The sequence below is a fragment of the Pipistrellus hanaki genome (genome assembly GCF_964339955.1).
Source record: "Pipistrellus hanaki genome assembly, chromosome: 9".
Taxonomy (NCBI): domain Eukaryota; kingdom Metazoa; phylum Chordata; class Mammalia; order Chiroptera; family Vespertilionidae; genus Pipistrellus; species Pipistrellus hanaki.
The window spans coordinates 46,808,939-46,824,752 of record NC_140511.1 but is presented as its reverse complement, the minus strand read 5'-3'; the positions used below and the strand labels follow the sequence as shown (position 1 = coordinate 46,824,752).

The following is a 15,814-nucleotide window of genomic DNA, read 5'->3' as shown; positions in this document are numbered from 1 at the left end:
GGAAGAGCAACATCTGGGCTGAGGCGGCCTCGGAGACGCCCGTGGGATTCTAAAGTCCTTTTCTTTCCAATTATTCCCGTTTTTGCTTTCAAGCATCTCTGCTGACAGCAGCAGCTGGAGCTAAAAGCTTTTTCCCTGTAACAAAGCCCAGCCTTCTCAAGGCCTTTGCTCTTAACTCTTTTGGGCCCACGGGCGTGTGAGAGCAGGACTGGGCAGAGCAGATGGCCGCTGTGTGTGACAGCTCCGATTCTGCAGGACCCCGTGGCGTTCCTGATTCCCCCTCATCCCGGGAGTGGAGGGTTTCTCTACATCTCTATTTCCTTCTCTGCAAGGATCCCTGGATCCTTACTCCTGGTGTTAGATTTCACTCCAGGTAAGCTCACATTCACATGCTACTTTGGTTCCACGCTTGGAAAGCAATGCAAGCGTCATATTATTTTTAAGCGGCAGGATAAGAATCATTAGTGCTAATCCCGGGAGTGGACATTCTGCAACTTTAAGGAACATAACATTTTATTTCATTTAAAAAATATTTTTATTGAGTTAGAGAGGAAGGGGGAGAGAGAGAGAGATAGAAACATAAATGATGGCAGAGAATCATTGATCTGTTTCCTCCTGCAGGCCCCCTACTGGGGATTGAGCCCACAACCAGGGCATGTGCCCTGACTGGAAATCGAACCGTGGCCTCCTGGTTCATAGGTCAATGCTCAACCACTAAGCCACATCATCCAGGAGAGAGAGATTGAGCCTGGCCTGGCCAGTGTGGCTCAGTGGTTGAGCATGGATCTATGAATCAGGAGGTCATGGTTTAATTCCCAGTCTGGGCACATGCCTGATTTGCTCTATCCCCTATATAGGGTGTGCAGGAGGCAGTCAATCAATGATTCTCTCTCATCACTGATGTTTTTATTTCTCCCTCTTCCTGAAATCAATACAAACATATTTAAAAAAGAGATTCTTTCTTTAGATCATAACTATTCCAACACATAAGCTAATTAACCAAACATCATCATTTGTCTCATTAGGGAAATTTTAAAGACGGTCCCTGATATGCCATGTACTTTGTTAGGTGCAGACATACTATGGTGAGCAAGACAGAAGGGTTGATCTCAAGGCAGCTTTGGGAATGGTCCTCTGTGTCCCAGAGAAGGTATTTTCTGTTTCAAACAAGAGAAATCCCACCTCATACTGCTTACATAAACCAGCCTCGTTCATTTATTTTAGGGGGATGCATTGGCCCACCGGCCCCTTATACAGTGGCCACTTCAGAATGCTGGTTCTGGAGACAGAGATTGCTGAAGGCTCCGGCCCATGGTTAGCCACTTGCTTATTTAATTCCTGTTCAGGGGTGTCACAGGAACTGTCCAGCGCGGTGACTGCTGGGCAAGGTCATCTGTGGAGGGGAGGAGAGTCCAGACGCAGTTGTCTTTCTGTGTGAGCAGAGATGTTATTTTCCAACACATTCTCTTTTATATGTTCACCCGCATGTTGTGTGTGATTACTATCTCCGCAGGCCTCAGGAAGAGTCGCTGGTTTTGTATTCCAGCTGAAGAGGAGAAAATGTTTAGCATCTTCTTTTGTGCAGATCATTCAATACAAGAAAGAAGACTTACTTGAGATATTTGAATGCTCTTGGCTTTGTTTGCTGACCATTCCTTCCACCAGCTGGAAACCTACTTCTCCAAACTGCATTCTGGCCACTTAAATTAACTGGCACGGATTCTAATGGGGCTGTTAATGCTTTTCAGATTCCCAAACATGTAGCACGTTTTATGTTCTCTGCAATCAGTTTTGCTTCAGTGACCCTGCAGGTATTTATGGAGACTGCCATGCAAAATCCTATCCTTAAAAATAGTTTATTTTTTTATGTGTGTGTGTGTGGGGGGGAGAGGTGGGGGAGGAGGAAAATATCAATTATAAGTCCTTTATTTTGTCCAACAATACTTTCCCATTATTTCTCTCTCTCTCTCTCTCTCTCTCTCTCTCTCTCTCTCTCTCTCTCTCTCTCTCTCTTTTTTGTCTTCACATGTAGGTGGAGTGAATCATTATTTTGTGTAAACTGCTGCTAAAATGTTTCCCTGGTGAGAAATGCCAACTTGTGGACTAATATCCTTGTCACCTCCTGATCATTTTTCATTCAAGGTACAACGGTCTGCCACTCGCCACAGGGGTCTCTGAGGTGTTTCCGTTTCTCTATCTCTAATGAAGGAAGATGCTGAAGTGCTTTAGAACCTGGGCATCCCCTTAAGCTCAAGAGAAATCTTCATGATTTACGAGGTGACTCGGTTACTGTCCTGGACATTTCTCAACTGCAATCAAAATGCAAAGCCAGGATCATCAGATGGCTCACATGGAACCAAGGGAGCAAATGACCTCCTTGCACGTTCTCCTTCCTAAGTGGAGAAAAGGTAACTCAAGCATGGAGCCTACAAAGGCCATCTAATTCAATATCTATGTAATAGGAACAGTATTTCCACTCCCCGCAAATCATGTTGTTTCATGCAATTAATCGATGCCATATTATCCAGCATATCAAAGGCAAATAGCCTAAAGTCAATGATCAGCTAGTCCCCCAAGAAGCCAGAGCCAGCCCTTGTCCAAAAAGAGGCACATCCAAATTCTAAGGTCTCCTTTCAACACTTAAAGGGAACACACAGAAAAGCTGGGCGTGGAGAGAGGGACTTCTCCACACCTGGGCAGCCCCAGTGCGGCTTTGGTTTAGAATCTCGCACCTCTGCCCATCAGGACAACGCTGCTGCTCTTCACTGTGAATTCCGGTCAGAGCCTCTGTCTCTCTCTCCCGTAGAAAAGCAAAATTTGATTTAACCAAACGATATCTTCCCATCAAACCAGGTTTGTGTCTTGTTAATGGAGAAGGTGCACACAGCACCACACATGGAAGAGATGAAAACCTGGAACCATTTCTATGATTCTCTCCGGGGATCGTGAGCAAGGTCAGCTCCACATCCAGGAGGTAGGCCAGGTGCTGGGATGTGGCCAGGAGGCATCTTGGGTACATGGCAGAGGGGGTTCTGAGGTGGGAGCCTCGAGAGTTCTGTCATCTCCCGAAGCCCCACGGAGGGGACACTCCTGTCCCCAGGTGCCAGCAGCCTGTCTGGGGGAGCCATACCGCTTCCCAGGCCTCCGACATCTGGGCACAAAGGGAGCGGGGCTGGCTGACCTTTGAGTGTGCAGTGAAGCTGTCCAGGATCCCTGGGAGAGAAACGGATTTCTGAACTCACTGGCTTTGAAGACTCCATCTGCCACCTGTCCTGGTAAGGTCAGGCATGCTGGATGCAGCCCCGAGCTGCTGCCAGGTCTCTGCAGGCTCAGGGTTCAGTCCTAACCTGGTCCCTTGGCTCCCAGCAGTGAAGAGCTTCTGCCAGGCCAGCCTCCCTTCACACCAAATTCCAACTACCCCATATTCTCTTTCTCCTTTCTCTCTGTCAAACACATGCTTACACACACACACACACACACACACACACACACATGCACACACACTGATGTATGTGTATGAGAACTGGGGACTTCACTACTGTTTTTGTTTTAAAGCAGACATTTAAAGGAAGAGGGTGAAATAGCAACTTTTCTTGAAGGCCAAGGAAGAAAGGAGAAGAACTTATACATGTGTCTATGCCCAGCAATGTTGCAAATGACAACCAATCTGAGGTGATGGCTCACGGGGTGTAGGGGACAGAGTTGCCCAACCTTCCTGTGATCCTCCATGACACACATTAGGGGTGACATGTCTTTGTGTGACAGTCACATGAGGACACAGTGTGGAGAGCGGCTACAGTGTATGGATAGATAATGAAAGGGCACAGTCCTCCCATGGTCACGTCCAAGTCCCAGCATGGCGGGCAGAGCCCACCCAGCACAATTATAGCCAACAGCTAGAGCTGTAAGCTTGAACATATGGTCCGAACACATGGCCCCATGTGTCTGAGTGATGTGGGCTTGATAGAGTGCAGGTGCATGCAATTGAGTAGGATTGAAACGTACAAGAATGTTGTAAACATCTTAACCATGCCCTTACTCTGCCTCGTGGAATCTGGCTATAAAATAAAGACATGGCTTGTAGTCCAGGGCACTGCCGCTAGCTCTCCATCAGAGAGGACAGTGTTGCACCCAGACTCAACTTTCTTCTCTTGTCTGTCTTTTCTCAATCTTTCACCGCCCCTCTCAGGGTCACGGAACCTAGCCGAGCACATAAGGCGCCCAACATGGGGCTGAGTATGCCAGGGCTGTGCCAGCTCGCCACACACACACACACACACACACACACACACACACACGGCAGTCACTCAGAGTGTGGGACACAATGATATCAGAGGACTTTACTGAGCATGTATTATGTGCCAGCCGTGGTGCTTCACACATATTAGGTGCTTTAATCCTCACCACCACCCTATGAAATAGGCACTGTGATGGCCACTTTACAGATAAGGGAACTCAGAAAGAGAAAAACAACTTGAGAGTGGCAGCCCACAGACTTGAATCTAGGTCCATCCAAGTCCAAAGTGAGGGCTTCCCACTGCCTGTCCGTGGCCTCCTCCATCCTCACGGCTGTCAGCAATGGGCAGTGACCTCCCCAATACCGCTCTTCATCTCCTCTGATACCAGTGCCCCAGTTCTGCTCATTTATTTATAAAGAGAAAAGTACTGCCTCCCCTCTGAGGATGGACCTGGAGTTCTGGGCATGAACTTCAAAGAGACAGGAAGCCACAGGGCAGGGCCAGCCTCCCTGGGCCTGTCCTTCATTGGAGGGGCCCAGGCGTTTCACGTCTTAAGTTCTCAACTGCAACAGTCGAGAACGGCCATTGTATTAGCTGAAGTTATTCTAGCTGCTGGAACCATCGATTTCCAAGATTCAGTGGTTTAACCCCAAGACATTTATTTCTCACTTACATAACCAGCAAACACAGATCTGCACAAAGCCAGGCGCTGAGGGTTTGGGGAGCGTCCCCTAGGTGGCCAGAGTCATGCAGCATCTCTTCCTTGGCCGAGTAGGAAGCCTCCGAGATCTTCTCCCTCCAGCACCATGTCCAACAAAGGTCCGCTGTCTGCATGTGCCGTTCAGGATTATTTCCTAGCAAAGCCCTGGCTTGTACACTAGATCAGGGCTCATGTCTCAGCCCCCACACCACACCCTCATCCTTATCCTTTCCCATGTCCTGTGTCTTGAGAAGCAGAGAGCTCTGACATTCTTTGACACACCAGGTTACAAATAAGCACTGAAGTCAGCAGTGACTTACAAGGGTGTAAACGTCTATTGTGGCTGCCCTAACGGCCACCACTAGCACCAGGCGCGGGCGATTTAATGAGCCCCCAGACGAAGCCTCTGAGACTTGCACCAAGAGCTACAGGAGTGAGGTGCAGGCTGGTCAGCACCTCCCTCCAGCTACTTCTCCAGCTTCACGGGGTCTAAATTTGACTCCCTTAGGGATTAATTTCAAGCCCAGGAATTTAATTTCGATGGCCCAGGGACAGAGGTCCTCAGGGACCTGCAAATTGGGGGCCCAAGGCTCCTCCTGGTACCCTGAAGCTTAGAATCAATTCACAAATCCTGTCCTGCTCTTCTCCCTCCGGCACCATGTCCAACAAAAGGAGACAGTCCCTTTGTCCCCGGGCCAGGTGGAGGCTGCTCTGCCTCTGCAGGTTTACTTCAACCAGGCAACCTGGCTGTCAACAACAGCAGAGCCCACACCGAGCGCGGCCTCCCTGGATGGCTCTGCAGGGGGCAGAACTGTCTGCGCTGGGAGAGTCAGAGAGAAGTTCTCTGCCCCAAACCCAGGCCCCCAGGTGTCCCCGTTCCAAAGGGCTCAGTTCTCTTTACTTACCAGGAGCAGGAGGAAGAAATGCTTCCTGGACAGACACTTTCCTGCTTCATGGTTGGTGGCACTGGATGTGGATGCCAATGATCACGAATGCCCCTTTAGTGATGCCTGTACACATCATATTCTGTCTCTTAAGGTATGTAAGCTCTTCAAAAGGAGGAATGAATAGTTTCTTATTCACATCTATTATCCCTACCTCATATGGCACTTGACGCTCAGAAATGTTGAGAATAGTGAATACAATTTATTTCTGAGAGAACGGGTTAGTAAATAAATAAGAGAGTGAGTCAATGAGAGATGAATGGGAGAATAAATGAGAAGGAAATGATGGAGGAGTGAGAAAATAAGTGAGGGTATAAGAGGCAGAATGGTGGCCCATTGCTTCTAGGTACCCACTGGCCTCTTTTTCTTGCACACAAAACCCTTGCTTTCAGTTGGGCACATTTCCACCCAACAAAAAAGAATACATTTCCCACATATGTCCATGACTAAGTTCTGTAACTAAGTTAATTGTAAGTACCAGTGTTGCATGACACATTAAGGAAAATCCTTGGAAAAGGAATGTGTATGCTTTGGTGATCTTTCTATGGTCTATAAGATATGTGATGATTAGAGCTTAGCAATCATATTGTGCATTGAGGTGACTTTAAAAAAAAAAAGCCACTCTAGGTCAGTGAGGTAGAAAGATAGAAATCTAATGGGTCTCAGAACCCTATAACAACCCAGACTGCCTACCTCTGGACCTTACTTATGTTCCTTTCACTTGCTGTTTTGTGGTTAGTTTTTATTATTATTATTTTTTTATCATACGTAGTTGAATCTGATAATGACCAACTTGTCCAAAATCACAAGTTCATGCTACAGTAGGTCCCAGTACCCAGGCCTCCTCTCTCCCCATCTCAAATTCTTTCTGACACCAGGCCTATATCACTATAGGATTGCCTAAAAACGCCACCCTCACCCAGATCTTGCAGATGTCCTTCAAATGTCAACTCAAAGCCATAACACAGATTCAGAGAATCTTGACCTTTAAAAAAACACACAACAACAAAAAATAACAATCAAAGTGAGGGTTGATTCCTGACCTTTGCTCAAAACCCCAGGCTGGTAGTATCACAGACTCAACCTCAGACGGAATGCAATTCCTAACAGCCCAGGAAATGTACACTCACATTTTCGGTGGCTCCTTCATTTCAACAATCAAGCGTTTATTCTTCCATAAAGTGGAGCATCGGGTCTTACCTCCACCAGGGAATGCCAGTGTGCAATGGGCTTCCGAGGGTATGACAGCATTTCACTCCAGTGGTCTCTGCCCAGCCTCTCGGCTGTGTTGCCTACTTGACACACGCCGATGATCTCATTGTGACCTATACTGTGAAAACAGCCCACAATAGATTTTCCTTAAAAATTTGGTATGGAAGAATAATAGCTACTCAATTAAACTAATAAGGGAATCAGGGAGGAGTGGTTCTTTCATTGCCCAATTTAAAATTCAATGCCAAGTTTAACAGAGAACAGGGATTGGGATCCGTCATCATACTCAGTGGCACAGAGAGGAAGAGCAGAGTCTGGCCCTCCCACACCCAGGCTTTTGTAGCATGAACGCGTTACATGGCATGGCTTAGTCTAGGGGTGTCGAACTCAATCAGAGAAGGGGCCAAAATCTAAAATCCAGCCTAAATTGCGGGCCGAATGATTTACTGAACAGTCATAAACTGACAATGTCATAAACTGACAGCGGAGTGCAGTGATGACAGCGTGGTGCGGGCCACATTGCAAGGCCTGGCGGGTTGGATTTGGCCCGCGGCGGGCTGGATTTGGCCCGCGGGCCTTGTGTTTGACACAGGTGGCTTAGTCTGTTTCCAAGAACCCTATGTTTGAGGAGTTCCCTGAGGCACAGTAAGGATGCCACCCCTGTCTGGTTTTAGGTTGAACTCCAGGCCTCCAAATCTATGTCATAAAGAGGCCACTTGAATGGAGTTTCTTGCAATAACAGCTGCTCAAATTCCCGAAAGAGGCAGCCAAGTGGCAATAAGAAGGGCAGCTGTGTGTGTGGCAGCCATGGTCTTGAGCTCACAGAGAGGGCAGGGTTGAGGAGGCTCCTGGGTCTCTCTGCTTCCCTCTCTTTAGAGAACACATTTCCTCATGCTCTTTCCTCCTTCCTTCCAAACCCAGCACTGCTTCTTTGACCCGATTTGATTTCCCTACTGTAAAAAGATCCTTAGCTCTTTTAACTTTAAGGGCTAATATTTCTGAAACATTCCCTGCATGAGTCCCTGCCTTCTTCCCCCCCACCCCCCCCCACACACACAATTTCCCCCCCTCCCGCCCCCCCCCTTTTTTTTCCTTTGCAGATTTTGGTGAGAAATCCTTTGCACAACTAGAACGATATGGCCTATCCTTTAACTCTTCAGTATTCAAACACATCATATTTTCTCTCCTTTTTTTTCTTTCTGCAAAGATGACTATTCTCTCTATTTGTGCAGGGCATAAGGGGGAGATGAGGTGGGAAAGGGTAGTTGAGTTTATGCTCATTAAAATCAGTTGCATGCAGAGGCTCCGTGAATTCTGCCATGGATTTTTCCAGGCCAGATTCATGAGTTTACTGAGAATTAAACTGAAGCAGAGCTCACATAATCAGATTTGTCGATGCAGGAAACTTGGCAACAGCTCGAAACATGCTGGCCTAGCTTTCCATGGCTCGTGGGCAATGTCCCCTCCTGTGGCCTGACACTACTGGTGTGGTGTGCCATCCAGAGGAGACAGGAGGGGGTCTCCTGGCCAACATGGGCTGGCGCACCATGGCTGCTCAGCCACCCATGTGCCCTGGGCTGGAAGAGGTTATGCTCTCCCACCAGTCGTCGTGTCCCCGGCCCCCCCCCCCGCCCCCCCCCCCCCCCCCCCCGCCCCACCCGGCATGGAAAGAGCGTTTGGGGCACTGGGGCTCCTTTGCTGACATTTCAGGGGCATGTGGGGAAAATTTCAGCTACAAATAGTATTTGGAACATTGTATTAGAAGTCAGAATGACTTTTTCATAAATTGTACCCGGACCACGTGGGATGTTTCCAATTAAAAGGAGACTTTTCATTTCAGTCTAATGACTGGTTTAACATATATAATTCCCCATTGGTACTTTCTTTGCATATTAAAGTGACTGTTTTTCAAATCTGTCCTTTAAATACACAATTGGCTACATGTAGGCTATAAATATCTTTTCTGTGCTGTATTAATTAGAAAGTCGAGCCTCTTATACATTTTAATGTGCCCTGTCATCCATACTGATTCTAGCATTTTTAAGAGAACGTTTCTGTGTTTGCTTTCAGACTTAAGTGGATGGAAATGATCTTTATTGAACACGTTGGGAGAAGGGAAAAAAATAACAAAGTTATGTATTGGGAAATGTTCGGTAAAGTAATCACTCTGCTGCTTTCCCGGAGGGCCAGGCAGGATCTCAGGAGATGATTGGACCTCTGCGGCCACAGTTCTCCAGGCTGAGGTTCTCGGGGATGCCGTGGGGAAGAGGTGGGGGTAGAGGAGGATGGAGAAGGAGAAAGATTTTTTTAAAAGGGGAAGGAAAGAATGGGGTTACTAAGAGGCACTTTCATAACCTGACTTGACAGCGTGGTTTGGACTCTTTGTCAATCACCTTTCCACGTGCTGCTCACTTGCATTATCTCCTGCTGCCCGGGGACCAGCTAAGAAGCTTGGCTCTACCCCTGTCTCCTGCCCCTGCCCCCTCCCCTGCCCCTCTGCCCTGGACACAGCGGACCCGCCCTGAGAGGGTCCCAGGCATCTCACCGGTCGTAGTCCATGACCGCTATGGACAGGTGGATTTGGTCAATGCTCTCGGGAGGGACGTCAAAGACTATGGCTTCGTTGTAAACAGGATTCAGGGTATTCCTCTTGGTGGACGTTTTCCTCTTCTTCAGCCGCCTGCCGTCACACATCATGGAGACTTTCACGTAGGGATCTGTGGAGGCCACGAGAAGCAGGGGTCTGTGAGGACAGATGCAGATGTAGGCCAGCGGCCTCCGCGCTGTGGAGTTTCACAGACTGTGTGCTTTGCCTGCCTGTGGACTGGAGCTTGAGGAGTTTCATTAATACCATTGCCTAGGCAGTGACTAGAGTGAGCATAATTAAGTCACTCATTCACAAAACAAAAAACAAAAACACAGACACGGTCTCCTCAAAATGCATAGAATTTAAAAATAGTGTGAAAAAACTTGTTAGCGAATGAGAAACATTTCCAGGAAGAATTTGGACCTGCCTGGCTGTGAAGGGGAGAGAAACGCAAAGGCACCTTCAAGGCGTGGCGAAAGGGTTGAGGGCCAGACTCAGCCACTCCGGATAATGTTTGCCTAAACATCAGGTCTTCGGGAAAGGGAGGGGCTGAATTCCTAGAGGACAGGAGGTGTTTCGGGGCTTGATTTCCTAAGTGCAGGGGCCTTGAGCCCCCAGAGCTGCCTGCAGTCGGGTTGCAAAGGGCAAAGCAGTTCAACACGGCAGGGAGGAAGGACACAGGCTGGCTTGGGGTGCACGCTGGGAGGGGGTGACAGGTGACAAGGCTGGTCTTTGCTGCAGGGGAAACTTGCCTGGTTCTACCTCACTGCCCTCCTGCATGACAGTGTGCTGCCCTGACTCCCATACACTGTCCAGGAGGGACTGTGAGAGCCAGGAGGGGCCCCATCTTTTTTCTGAAACCTAGGTAGTTTGGTCCCAGAGTCCATGTGTTTATTACTGTGCCAGAAACTTTGTAAGATCCTACATGAGAACAGCACGAGAAAGCTCCCGTCAGACAATGTCCCACCTGATGCTCCTGTTATGTCCATGGCCTTTAAATTCCTGGCTTTTATAACAGTGATGGTCAGCCTGCCAGCGGTGGGAAGGTAGCAGAGGGAAAACATCAGCTCACCAAGATCCACGTTGTCCTGTGGAGAAAGCGCACGTGGACGTGTTAGGAAGCACCTCCAGGCAGGTGTGCAGAGGGTCAGCTGCAAGGTGGCACCCGGAGGGTCAGCTCATCACCCGCTCCCCCCACTCATCTCGGGATCCCTGGTGCCTCTCAGCGCCACCCCAGTCACATGGAGAAGCCTGCGCTCAGGAGCCCCTTGCCCTGAGGAAGCCTAGCCTACCTTTATTTATTTATTGATTTTAAAAAATTTTCTTTTCTTTTTTTTATATTTTATTGATTTTTTACAGAGAGGAAGGGAGATGGATAGAGAGCTAGAAACATCGATGAGAGAGAAACACCGATCAGCTGCCTCCTGCACACCCCCCACCGGGGATGTGCCCGCAACCAAGGTACATGCCCTTGACTGGAATCGAACCTGGGATCCTTCAGTTCACAGACCGACGCTCTATCCACTGAGCCAAACCGGTTTCGGCTCGGCCCCCCTTCAGATGGCAAAGCGGGGAGGCCACCCAGGGCCTCTCTCACCCTCTTGCAGCCCTACATGGTCTCATACTGGTGACCCTGAAAGTAGCTCCCAGAGAAGAAGCCCCCAGAGCCTGCACTGTTCCCCACGGAGCCCCCTGTGTGGGTCCATTCGCATCCCCATCACAATCCATGCAGAGCCACAAGTGACACTACACAAAGAGGGGCTGCCTTACTGCGCAGCCACCATCACAGTCCTCAAACCCAGCCTCACGCGGCCCCACGCAGCCTCACAGGCCCCCCAGAGGCTCTCCTACCTCGTTTCCTCCCCCAAGTTCTTCCCATGGGCCCCACATAGGCCCACCGTGTGTATGCACCTTTGCTGCACGCACGCCCCTTCACAGCCCCCGCCCCAAACAGTTTGCCACAATGCCCCCATAATCTCCTGCAAACACCCCTTGCCCAGAAACAAACACACACACATACATGCACCTCCACCCACCGGAGCACTGCATACAACCTGGTCTCACACAACCTGTGCAGAGCAGCACACAGCTCCCCTGGACCTTGGAAACATCTAGTCCCCACATGGCTCTGGACAAGGACCCCGAAAAAGCCTGAGGAGCACCCAGCAACCACACACATCACAGCCCTGGACACACCCAGCTTCAGACAGGGCCCCAAGTGATCTCCGTGCAGGGAGAGACGGCTGGGCCCCAGGCCACAGAGGCCCTACCGCCGCCTGGGGTCTCCCACTGCGCAGCGGTGCTGGCCCCTCTCCTGGTGTGTCTCTCAGGAGCCCCCTTTCCCCTCCGTTGAAGAAGACATCTCATTGGCAGTACACAGCCATTCAGATAAGTCAGAAGACATGCTTCTCTCTCCCTGTCTGAGCCCAGGGAGAATGTAACCAGCAAGGAAAATAACGAAGCCAGTTCATTTAGTTTCAATTTGTGATACCTGAGGTTACTGAGCTGGGTGCGTGTGTCTGATTAATACAGTCTCATTCTGACAGTGCACTGGGGAGTCCAGCTCTTGCTCAATGCTCACAGCCTCCCCTCCCTCCCCCTCTCCATTCTCCAAGGATGCTGCTATTTTTAGAAGCATAGATTCAGCTCTGAAAGGTCACTGTGGCCCGCCCAGCCTCCCTGCCTGGCCGCTTCTGCTGGAGGAAGAGGTGGAGGGGATCTGTTTGGTGGCTAAGGCAGATGGATTGTGTCGTATCTCCCTGCATCGCCTGCCTCGAGTAAATAAATGACCTCACCTTGCAGGCCTGGAGCTCCTGGTTCCTGGAACCCTGACCTCAAGAGAACCAGTTGGTTGGGCCTTGCCCTCTGACCTGGAGGTGAGCAGGAGAGATGAGGATTACACAGGATGGGGGGTGGGGTGGGGCTGGGGGGCTGGGTCAAGGGGCAGGTGTGGGTAATCTGCAGGAGGAGCATCTGACCGCAGATGGAGGATCTGACCCAGCGTCCCACTGCAGCACAGGAGAAAGAGAAGCAACAGCTGTCTCCACAAATGATCCTTCTCCTTCCTCACTCCCTGGCCTACTCCTTTGCTCTCTGTCTGCCTCAAGTAGAAAGACCCAGTCACCTGTTCTCCCTCAGAGGGCTTCTCAGCACCCAGCTCACCCCTTCTCTCCTCTCATCTGCCCAGAATATCTTGGTTGGACAGAGCAAAACAGGAGTGACCAAAATCACCCCATGAAGCTGTATCTTTTCAGCTTTCAATTCCCAAGGGCCCACCCACACATACCCGCTCTGTAGGGTTCGAGACATGACACTCTCCAGGACAGTGCACAAAATTGAATGTGACGTGTCAGGCTACTTTTGCGCCAAGTACATTTTTTCCCAACATAAACCCCATTCACAAATATTTATATTACATGACTTGTCTGCTTATGAGTTAAAAGGAAAAAAAAAATCATAGCTTCGGACTTGATGTTAGTTCAGAATGTGAACAAGGGCTAGTGCCCACGTATGTACTTAACAAGCAAACAAACAAAACAACCCTGCAAATGAAAGAAATCATTATCAAAGAGGCAATGCTTGCTTTGATTTCCAAATGCTTTAAAAGAAATCACTTAAAATTTCTATGTTGTGAGAGTAAAAACGGTAAAGTTCAAATATAGAAGTTTTAAAGTAAAATAGTAAAACATTCTATTTTCTTATGTGGCCTATGTCACTCCTTTCCCCAGAGTAACACTGTGAATAATCTTCCATATTTTTCTTTCTTTCCTTCTTTTTCAAGAGGGAGTAGAAGGCAGGAAGAGAAGGGGAGAGAGAGACACACACATCGATTGGCTACCTCCTGCATAAACGCTAACTGAGGCTGGGGATCAAAGCTGCAATCGAGGTCCGTGCCATTGGCTGGGAATCAAACCCTTGATCCTTTGGTTTGTGGGCTGACACTCTAACCCACTGGTCAGCAAACTGCAGCTCGCCGCTCTGTTGACCGATGAGTTTGCCGACCACTGTCATACACTACCTTTTACCTCTTTGCACACAATATGCTACAATTGCCTAATCCTCACAGCTTCTAACTACACGGTAACATTTAGTCTAGTCCAGTGGTTGGCAAACTCATTAGTCAACAACAGAGTGGCAAACCAGGGCTTCCAAGCTGCACATGGCTCCTGAGTCGCAGTTTGCTGACCACTGCTCTAACCAGCCAGGGCTGCTCACTTATTCTTTGAACATTTGCTGCAATTGTGGCTGTCCAGCACTGCTTTTTTGCCAGGTGCTGCGACTGTATTTGCAGCATTGAAAACAGACATAGTCCCTTAATGAGAGAGGGGTTTGCTGGGATATGGAGCAGGAGCTGATGGAACCCAATGCTAACTGTGCTTTCTCCCCATCAGCTAATGCTAATTTGAGCTCAGAATTTGTAGTTTTTTCTTTATGAGTTGTAGAATTATGCACCAGAAACCTTTGTAATTTTGTTAACCAGTATCACCCCAATACATTCAATAAAAAGAAAAGAAAAAAAAACCTATAGATCCTGATATTTGTAAACATTCCCTTAAACTAGGGCTTCTCAGCCAGGAGACATTTTCTACTACCCGGAGAAAATTTTAATTGCCAAAACTGGGGAGGTGGGTGTCTTACTGACACCTAGTGGGTAGAGTTCAGGGATGCTGCTAAACATTCTATACTGTACAGGGCAGCCCTTTGCTATAGGGAATGCTCTGGTCCCAAGGCTGAGAACCTACATTCTGCAGAAGTGCTTATATTGTTAGTAAAAAAAAATTCAGAATTCTGATAAAAGTCATCCATGAAAGGGTGGTGGGATATTTGGCTTCTTTTTAGCTTGACAGGAACCAAATAGCAGAAGTGTCGCTGGTAGCTGACTGCCCTGGGAAGTACAAGGGGAAGGAAAATGTCAGACAGAGAAATGCTTCTTATGCTCTTGCTTTGTGTGGCCAAGGTCAATGTTGTTGGCAAGATATACTGGGAATTCACATGTGCGTGAATTCTCTACCTGCCAATCTGCAAACTCTTTCTGTGATATGTTTGCCTGTGATGGCCTGTGACTGCTCTAGTGTTTGTCTAACTAGGATACTCTTGCATTCCTCTTGCTGGATTCTTCTGGTGAGCTCCTTCTCAATTCGGTGAAGTTGTAGGAGGGCTACTGCAGGAATTCAAAGGTAGCAAAATGTTCATGTCACTGTCCACTGTTGCCTGTTCAGGTATGAGTTATGTAACCCAAGCAAGGCCACTTAGAGTCCTCTCTGATACTGGAAAGTCATATTGAGAAATTCTCATTCTATTGGGGTTATTCCTTGGGAAGATAGGAAACTAGAACTATTGTAAGGTTCTTGTACTATATATGGTACAAGTAGCATACATAATATAACTTTAAGTTAGGTTGAAGGATCATACTTGCAAACCACATAGCTAATAAAGGACTTCCATCCGGACTATATAAAGAACTCCCACAACTCAGAGACACAACCTGACAAAAATATGGGCAAAATATTGGAACAGACACTTCATGCAAATTACACTAAACCTCAGCGAGAAACTACTACACACCCACTAGAATAGTTAACATGAAAAACTTGTTATCTAAGATGCCAAGCGACTGATCCTCTGATATGCTGCTCCTGCTGGAAAGGCAACATGTCAACTATTTGGAAAAATAATTTGGCAATTTTCCTTAAAGTTACACATATTCTTGCCAAATGACCCAGAAATCCCATACCAAGTTATTCACCCAAGTGAAATAAAATCACACATCCATACAAATACTGGTATGCAATTTTTTCTGAGCCCAAAGTAAAAAGAAACCCAAATATAGCATTAAATGGTGAATGGATGAACAAAATGTGGCATGTCCCTACAATAGAATACTACTCAGCAACCAAATGAAACAAACTACCAATATAAGAAACATGAAAAATCTCAAAAGAATTGTGCTCAGTGGAAGAAGTCACCCACAAAAGACAACATATTGTACAAAATTCTAGGAAAAGCAAAATTTCAGTGCCAGAAAGTGATCATTGGGTGCTAGGAAGCAGGACTGGGCAGAGGAGATTGACTGTTACAGAGCATTAGGAAATCTTTGGCAGTGATAGATACATTCTATGTCATGGTTATAGTT

At 48.0% G+C, this 15,814-nt stretch overlaps 1 protein-coding gene across 5 annotated transcripts in view; it reads right to left on the bottom strand.

Annotated features, from left to right (window-relative positions):
• SYT9 (synaptotagmin 9) overlaps positions 1-15,814 on the bottom strand; it is a 146,663-nt gene that overhangs the window by 27,112 nt on the left and 103,737 nt on the right. For 3 of the 5 annotated variants that reach the window (XM_084894222.1, XM_084894221.1, XM_084894223.1), the window contains exons 4-6: positions 10,649-10,769; positions 9,640-9,811; positions 7,083-7,212 (exon numbers count right to left, since the gene is read on the bottom strand). In XM_084894222.1, the coding sequence (XP_084750348.1) occupies positions 7,083-7,212; positions 9,640-9,811; positions 10,649-10,769 (423 nt within the window). The remainder of the gene's footprint in view (positions 1-7,082; positions 7,213-9,639; positions 9,812-10,648; positions 10,770-15,814) is intronic. The other 2 variants (XR_014795932.1, XR_014795933.1) reach the window with 1 other exon arrangement.